Source organism: Phaethon lepturus, unplaced genomic scaffold, assembly GCF_000687285.1.
Source record: "Phaethon lepturus isolate BGI_N335 unplaced genomic scaffold, ASM68728v1 scaffold26655, whole genome shotgun sequence".
Classification (NCBI taxonomy): Eukaryota; Metazoa; Chordata; class Aves; order Phaethontiformes; family Phaethontidae; genus Phaethon; species Phaethon lepturus.
The window spans coordinates 1-9086 of record NW_010543029.1 but is presented as its reverse complement, the minus strand read 5'-3'; the positions used below and the strand labels follow the sequence as shown (position 1 = coordinate 9086).

Genomic DNA, 9086 nt, shown 5'->3' with positions numbered 1-9086 from the left:
CGGAAGAGCATATATTTATGACTACATGATGTTCTGCAATGTTAATTTCATGTGCTGCTTTGTAGTGTTTTGTTGTGTGTGTGTCCATCCCCAACCCGAACTATTACAAGGATGTGATGGCTTCTGAGCATCTGGAGGATCATCTTCAGTAGATGCTGTGCAGGAATGAATAATAGGCCTGAGATAGTGACCTAGGACAGATTGTTTTGTTGTTGTTGTTGTTTGTATCAGTTAAATAATTGATACAAGGGCAGGGTCTCAACATTGGACTTTCATCAAAATGAAAATACTGGTCTGCTAGTGTGGTTTTGACTGTAATTATAGGTGTTCCATAAAATAAGAGGTGACTGATCTGTCTGAATCGAATGAATAATAGGCCTGAGATAGTGACCTAGGACAGATTGTTTTGTTGTTGTTGTTGTTTGTATCAGTTAAATAATTGATACAAGGGCAGGGTCTCAACATTGGACTTTCATCAAAATGAAAATACTGGTCTGCTAGTGTGGTTTTGACTGTAATTATAGGTGTTCCATAAAATAAGAGGTGACTGATCTGTCTGAATCTGTCAGGTCTAAAACGTGCCTTCCCCACTTGAGGAAGAGTAAGAACCCCCATATCCTGAACCTCAGCCCACCTATGAATCTGAATCCCATGTGGTTCAAAAACCATTGTGGTGAGTAGCATTCAGTGCCTTTGCTGTTATTTTTTGAGAATCATGTAAATACCTGGTGAAATGTGCAGGAGTGCCAGCTCAGATCTTGTATCTTTAGCACTATGTGCAGACTGGCACTAATGGTTCCTCAGGGTGTACCTCACCTAAAAGAAATTGTTCTGTGATAAAACATAGTGCAGTTTCATGGCCTAATATGTCCTTTATGTTTTCAAGGTAAGAGTCTGCTTTTTCATGGGAATTCTTAAGACTACAAAATATTTTGTTCCAAACAGAGATTGAAACCCAAAATCTATTTTCTTACTGATTCAGCTTCACATTTGATTTAGCAGAGATAAAGCTCAACACTGTCTTTTAAAATGGAAATTAATTTTGATGTGGGAAAGGGAACCCCATTTTGTCTTGAGGTTAATGTTGCTCATTTTAAAACTGTAAAAAAAAACACTTTTTATTTTGGACACCTGTCAAGTTCAACTCCTCCAGCAAGTCCCAGTTCTTTCCCCACAAAAGTTTCCTTTCTCAAAGTAGGTAGATGACAAGGATTTAGAATTTTCCTTTGTTTTTTTCCCCTTTTTGTTTTCTATAGAATACTAGTTTGGTGGTTAGCAGCCAGTATGCTTTAAACCTCTTGAAAAAATTGAGCACTCTTGTTAGTATGCTGTGTATAAAAAGCACAACAAAACCACGATACAGCTAGGTTTCAGTCATTCTTTTTGTCAAAACATGTATAGTGCTCATTTTTTTTTTAGTGAAAGATGGCAGACTACAGTTTGTACCTGCTGGGGGTGGTGGGGAGAAGGGAGAGATTTTGACTCTTGGAAGATACTGTTTTATCCCAAAAACTTAATTTGCCTTATGAACAAATAATTTGAGGGTTTTTTGCTTTGTAATTAAAGTTCTGTTGATTGAATGTAAATTTTTATCTTACTAAATAACAGGTTTCTATATACTTCTTGTTTTAGCGTATACCATTTCTAAATATGGCATGTCCATGTGTGTCTTGGGAATGGCAGAAGAATTTAGAGGAGAAGTTGCTGTCAATGCTTTATGGCCTAAAACAGGTGATTTTTTTTTTTTTTAATGGTACCAACATAATGGCTTTCAGTGTTTTGTCTTCTACAGATTATTTTATTTTACTGTGAATATACTTGAAACTTCTTCTGGAACTGATTCAGGAGACCAGGCAGTTCTTTTGCAGTTCATATTCTTTGTTCATCCTGTGTGGGTGCTGATTTTCATACCTAGTTCTCACTAGACCATTGCCACTTTGATCCAAACTCATCTTCAGCTAGTTTGCAACCCATGCAGCCCTTTCAGTTGGCTGAGGCATCTGTGTAGTATTTGACTTGTCTGTGCTCTTTCTCGTGCACCCAGGGTCTTGGTTTGGACAGAATCACAAAAGTATTAGCATGCTTTCATTAGTAGGTATTAAACATCTGTGTATGTAGTGCTATTTTGATTCCTTGCTAGTTAAATTGGCAGAGTGTAGAAGGAACTGACAAGATACATAAAACTGTAAATGCAGAAATAGTTAAAAAAACCCACCCCGTTCCTAGAAGTTTTGGTACAGTGGGCCAGCAAATGGTTGTTCGCAGAAACATCTGCTTGCAAGTCATGGGAAACTGAAGAGCACTGTGGAAGAAAAACAACTCCATGCTCCCACATTGTATTAACTTCAGTTTGTTGTATGTGGATCTGTGAGGGTCAGGGATGCTGTTGGGGGTTTAGTCAGCTGTTTGCCAAAGCGGCCAGTCTCTTCACCCCAAGTACATCTACGTGCAGAAATGATACTGATGTTAAAATTGGTAAAGGCAGAGGGTAATACTGCCCTTAAATGGTGTGAGTCCAGTTATTGTGTTATAAAACATTACAACAGCAGAGTTTATTCCCTTAACTAGTGGAGGGAGGGAGGAAGGAAGGGAAAATAAAAATATGAATCAAGATCCTCTTACTGGGCAAGTGTTCCAGTATAAGAAGTGTTTGTACCCAGACACTTTTCAACATTTTCCTGTTAGGAGTTGCAGGCCCCTTTTGACTTCTGGAATGGAAGCTCTCTGATTTGCTTCCTCTAAAGTGAGGAATATGAGCAAAACTTAATTATTTCAGACCAAATCATCTGAGTTTCCTTGCTAAAATACTCTAGGTGATACTCATTTGAACACTTGGGTTAGTACATCTGACAGACCTGGTCCTTTTTCATTGGTCTGGATGCTTGCATCCTAAATTGTCTCAGTAAATGGCTGCCTCATAATTCTGCTCACACTATGAGTTTTAACCATAGAAATATTTTGGTAAGGCATTGACTTTTTGAACGATAGTGACATCATTCATGATAATTTTATCATCAAAAAAACTGTACTGTATGTTGAAGAGGATAAGATCTTCACCTTTGGTGTACTGAAGACAACTACACTTTTAACTTCAGGGTCTGTGGATTGCCTTCCTGGCAGTGGAGTGAAAGCTAACCTTTCAGGTTTTGGGTGTCTCTTGTATTTTTTTTTATTACTTCTGAAGGATTTAGATGAAACATGCACTTGTTTCCACATACTTGCTTCTTGAGTGCTCCAGGGATACCTCAGAAAAGTTTAAATGAAGATTTCTGAGGATTTATCTCTGTCATCTGGAATAAAGCCATGAAACTTGGTTCTTAAAGCCTTTAACACCCTAGACCTCATGCCCATCCCACCTGGCTTGTCCCAAAGTGCCACTGCTAAATGGGTTTTATATCTCTTCAGAATCCTATACGTAGGAGTAATTTGATTTTTCCATTAGCAGAGATGATCTTTTATGTACTGTTTTGTGTTCTTTGGTCACTAACTGATTAAGCAAGGTAAATTGTATATGAGAGTTAGGGACAGTGAAGGAATGAATCCATTCGGGCAAAGAGACGTGGTATCAAGCTGCAGACAACATTACGAACTTGACGTATTTTCTCATGCAAAAGGTGCTACAAGGTTACCTGTCTCTTGTAAATGCACATAGTTACATGCAGCATAGGCACTTTACATGCACCCTCCACAGCTTTCTGATTTTTCAACACCACTTTCTCTATGATTCTGGATATGCTGGAGGAAACATCCACTACTATTACAGAAATGAGTCGGTAGTTTTATGCGTCCCAATGTACTGTTGAAAGCTAAAGAATTCTTCCTGCGGACACCAGCTGGTTATACTAGGTCTTTATTTTGCAATGTAGGTGTTTTACCCCACCCAACCGAATAATTTGGCCTCCTATTTTTTCATGGCAAGGGAAAATAGAACCTGGGAGAATTTGTCCACCTGCTCAGGATGAGAAATTTTTCAGAGGGATGGCTAACTTTATAGGCAGAAGTTACATTAAGGCTTATGTTGGGTAGTTGAGTACTTAGTTATTAATAATAGTTATTTCTTTCCAGTGTTTGCCTATGCTGTAGCATTCCAAATGTCAGTAATAGTACCAATGTCCCAGATGTGGTCTGCTATTAAAGGATGTATATGATTGTATTAAACTTCTACAAAATCTGACATTCTAATTGGGGGAGAAAACCCAAACCAAAGAAAGGTTCTTGTGCATTAGAGTGCCGCTGTGGCCTTGGTAACATATTTGTACCTGCGAAAATAAGTGGGAGGATAACACTGCAGAAGCTGGCAATTCTTGTACAGTGCAGCTAGTATCTGTTCCACTCAGGAAGCTCCAGAACATGAGGCTTGGAAGTGCAGGAAGATTCAGTTTACAAATGACAACAGTATATTGTAATGAATGCTTTCTTAAAAAAGATTTAGCTCTGTGATATGCTGCAAAGCAATTAGAAAGTAATTAAGCTTTCTGTGAAATCAAAGGTGTGCAAACAGCTTTGTGTTTGCTGAATCCATTCTTGATCGTTCAGTTTAAGACTGTTAGAAACATTAGATGAGCTCTCAAAGTCTGTATAGACCTGTGATGCCTCCAGGAAAACTGATGTGCCTTCAAGTATAGAAGAGGATAATAATGTGCAAATTCTCCAGTACAAAAAAATGTTTGTTTGAAAGGTTTCTTTTTCAAAAGTGAGAAAGTTAACTACTTTCATGTGGTCTCCAGGGAGATAGTTACAGACTTCCATGGTATCTAAAGTACAGTTGCAAAGTTCTTAATTAAAAAATCCACTATAATATCATACAAATGCGATTAGCCTCAGTGCTAGTATGGATGCCAGTATCTGTTGATTAATCCAACTCTTTAAACACGTGAAAGTATGCTGGTAATGAGAAGCCAGGAGCTCTTCATTTATCTGAAAGTTGAAAGAGGAAACCTACCAAAAGGGCAAGGGGCAATCACTGAGAGTGCATATGAACAATAAAGATATCCTGGGGCGGAACTGGAAGACGTTTTGTGTGCGTTAGAGGAAAACCAACAGCACTTCATGTAGGTGGAACAATGTGCAGCCAGACTATGAGGCAGTGCCTGTTCAAAACCTTTTTGCTTCAGTCTGTGGACATGGGCTTACTGTGCTCAGAAGAGTAATAGCTGACACTAACAGAGAAGTGGAAGAAGCGTGGGCCAGGAAAAGTGAACAGGTTAATGAATCCTCAGAATAGTGGAATATATTTAGGTCAACAGAACCTGCTAAATTTCATCAGAGTGTTTGACAGAAATGCTCTCTGAATTCTTAGCAGTTATTTAAAAAAACATTTTAAATCTTGCAGGACAGATTGCGTTTCAAAGAAATTCTCAAAAATTCTCAAAAAGAGAACCAAAGAAAGGCAAATATATTTCCTATCCTTAAAAATGAGAAAAAGACCTAGGGAGACCTAGGTTTATGTACAGTGTATGAATTTGCACTTTTTATTTAGGTGCGTTGTGTACTTACAGCAGTTCAGTTGATTTGAAAAAAGAAGTGGAGGTTGGTCAAAGGTAAATGAAACCTAGGGGCTAAAGCTCACCACAGGAGATTAAAATACGTGAGTCAACAAGGACATCCACCCACTCTTGCACTTTCCTAGAAAACACTTTGACAGGATCTCCCTGGCCAGCATTGAAGACTGCTGTCCTTTTTCCCAGTTCTTACTTTGGAAGGTGAATTATTCAGCTCAGATAGGTGTGTATTCTTTGTATTTTAAGGGGTGTTGTGATCATTTCTGCATCAAAGGAGCTGTTACTTTGTGTGGAATGGAAACACTAAAAGGAGGACAAAAGTGATTTAAAATCAGGCTTATCCTTCTGCCTCCAGGATCTGTAGGATCCTGGCATAGGAGAGGATTTGCAAATCTGTCCCAAAGCTTAGGGGCAGAGTGTTGAATCTTAAACAGCAGATGGGGAAAAAGTCATGAAGCAGAACTGTACAAGGGGAAAGCAGTAACATGACAAATGCCAAAAGCTATAAGCAATCAGCCTCTCTGTGGAACAGGATGATAGAAAAATGAAATGGATACCTCAGCCTGGAAGAGCAAATTACGGACTTACACTGGAACATGCCACAATGTTAGTAGCTCCCTTGGGGGAAGCATAAAGAAGGCTAATGGAATGGTGCGGAAGTTAGTAGAATTGGTTAATAAAACAACCAGAAGCTTAGGAGATCTGGATTTTATTTTTTATTCTAACACAGCCTTTCTATGGAATATTGAACAAGTTGAGTTTTTGCTATTTTCTCATTAACTTGAGAGACACTTCGGTATCTCATGGGAGTTACTACAAAGCTAAAATTAAGTATCGGGATTTTCGGTGTGATAATCACCAAAGGAAATACCTCTTAATGAATGATGTATCATACATTCACTTTGAGAAAAATGGTTGTCCTATTAGCTTTTCATGTCCTGAATAACCTGCAGGAAATCTAGGGAGTGGGGAGAATTGATAGATAGAGGGATGTGAATGTCATAAAAAGTCCTGCCCATTATTCCACTTTTTGGTTACTTCAATAGTTTTCTGGTTTTTACTGTTGCTTGCAGAAAATTATTTGTTGGTTGGTAGTATTTCATAGCTTTGTCCTCTTACAACTTCCTTTTGTGTGAAAGGAAAACAAAGTTTGTGTACTTGCCAGACAAATGGGAATTTCATGTCATCAGTGTTAAAGCCTTGTTTTCTTACCCTCCAAACTTTCTAGCCATACATACAGCTGCTATGGATATGCTGGGAGGATCTGGAATTGAAAAACAGTGCAGGAAAACGGACATCCTTGCAGATGCTGCATATTGCATTTTGACAAAACCAAAGAGTTTTACTGGAAACTTCATTATTGATGAAGTTCTGCTGAGAGAAGAAGGAGTTAAGGATTTTGATGTCTATGCAATTGCACCAGGTAAAACAGATCTTTAAGATGAGAAGTAAGTTCAGGAAGGAGGGGAGGCCGTATGGAGAATATTAATATAGTTTTGGTTCTAGGGGCTCTTAAATTACTTTGTAAGAAGTTGCTTTGTCTTAGCTTTCAGAACACGTCTTCCTGGAAAGAACATTTGAGTACATTGAGATTGTAACCATCAAGTGCCTATTACATTAAAAAAATAATTTAATGGAAAGAAAATGTACCTGCACTGTAGATGCATATATTACTAGATAGTTTTGTGGGGTTTTTTTTTCTCAAATGTTTTTCATTGCAACTTTAAGAGACTTCTAGGTCCTCTAGATTTTAAATGAACCAGACTTTAAACATGTTATTCCATGCTATGTCTTTCCTTCAAATCGTAGTTTATTTGCTGATGAACTTGGCTGTAGTTTCATATGGAATGGATTCCTGTTTGTGCTGTCCAACTTTACTTGGACTTACTGTTACATTTTTCCTCCCTCAGGTCACCCCCTGATGCCTGACTTCTTTTTGGATGTTGAAACTGGCATGACAGACATGAAACAGGAAAGATATGGTAGGGAAAACACTGTTTGTAAAAGTCAGTCATTTCTGACAATAATGAATGCCCTTTGTAATTCAGGTTGCTTTTTCTTTTTTCTTTTCTCTCAAGAGCTTGGACTCCACTCAAGCTATTGGGTAAAAACCCTGTACTTATTTGGAGGGTAGGAGTTATGGAAGTGCCTTAAAGAATGTTACCTCCTGCAGTACTTTCATGGTATGAAATCAGTGCCTTATTTTGAAGAACTCTTTTTTAACCACCTCAATTGTGGTCGTATGAAGGTCACAGGTAGATACTGCTGGAAGAAGAAATCAAATGGCAAACAAGCACATTTTACAGGAGTGTCTCATTGGCCGTGCTAAATATATGCAAAAGAACATGACCTCAAACCTCCATTGCTTCTTAGATGAAACTTGTGCAATTCACACAATGTAAATACCTCTTAGATGAAACAGAGAACTCTTTTTTTAGAAAAGCATTAGTTTTGCTTTTTCAGAATTGTAGTGTGTCAAGTTGTGTTATTCAACTGAGGATGCTGAACAGGTTTCATAGGAGTGCCAAAATAGGGGTAAGAGGAGGGCAGGGGAGGCAACGTTTGAACAGGCCCTTTGCTTTGGAAATACTATTTGAGCAATCGCACTAGGACTGTTCTGGCAGGGACGCAGGGTATTGGTTCCCTGGGCCTCGCAGTAGCAGGCAGGTTATTCCGTAGGGCCTCACGGAATGGTCCCAGCTATTTTTTGGTGCTGAAGACACCCAAAAGCCTTTTGAGAACATTTTTAGAGGCTGTTTAACTTGATGAGCCTCATAAATGGCAAACGCTGTCCTGTATGGTGGAATGGATGTCCCTGCTGCGCTATAGTGAAATGGTGATGAAAGCAGTGAATTGATTTACAGGCTAGAGGCCTTTGCAGAAGAATTAATGGAAATATCCATGTTCTTGGCAAGACAGTCAAGACAGGAGTATTTGGAGGCGAAAGTGGTGTTTATTAAGGACGCCGATTTATTTTCTGTGAGTGCGGTCAGGCACGTATGCATTGCGTTAGAAAATGATGTGCTGTGGAAGCATTTGTAATGAACTGTGAACAGCCAGAATTTTGCTGTGGTTTCATTTTCACTTTTCTTTTGACATATGGGGAAGTGAAAAATACTGCAGAATTACCTTTAGTGCTCGACACCTGTTCAGATGCCCAGGTGCTAAAAACCTCCTTTGCCAGTATTAGTCCTGAAATGGGAAAACACTCATTTCCCTACTGCAAAGCTTAAACCTTTTCCAACGGAGTTCTCTACTAGAGTGCTTCTACATGCAGTTTCAAAGCGTGTGCATTTGAAGGAGAAAAACAAGCTCTTTTTTTGCAGGTGCTTCCCAGGCGTTCAAAGAGGAGAAGAAACTAAGCGGTGAAGGCGCAGATGGGGCTAAGGCTGACAGAGAATCTGCCCCAGCCAAGCCACCGAGTGCTGTGGCAGAAACATTCAGAGTTATTCAGGGGGCAATGAGTGAAGAGTACGTGAGAACTACTCAGGGTGTCTTTCAGTTCGAACTGTCTGGTAAGACCACCACTTGTGAAACCTTCGCTTGCTCAGGCTGCTAGCAGAAGGTGCTCGGCGTTTTCAAACG

General features: G+C 39.1%; 1 protein-coding gene across 1 annotated transcript in view; it reads left to right on the top strand.

The window, feature by feature from the left end:
* HSDL2 (hydroxysteroid dehydrogenase like 2) overlaps positions 1 to 9016 on the top strand; it is a gene marked incomplete at both ends in the record, with an annotated part of 11999 nt that extends 2983 nt beyond the window's left edge. Inside the window, 5 exons of the mRNA XM_010288237.1 lie at positions 570 to 673; positions 1633 to 1731; positions 6730 to 6924; positions 7412 to 7483; positions 8828 to 9016. Coding sequence (XP_010286539.1) covers positions 570 to 673; positions 1633 to 1731; positions 6730 to 6924; positions 7412 to 7483; positions 8828 to 9016 — 659 coding nt within the window. The remainder of the gene's footprint in view (positions 1 to 569; positions 674 to 1632; positions 1732 to 6729; positions 6925 to 7411; positions 7484 to 8827) is intronic.
* Positions 9017 to 9086: the final 70 nt, after the last annotated feature.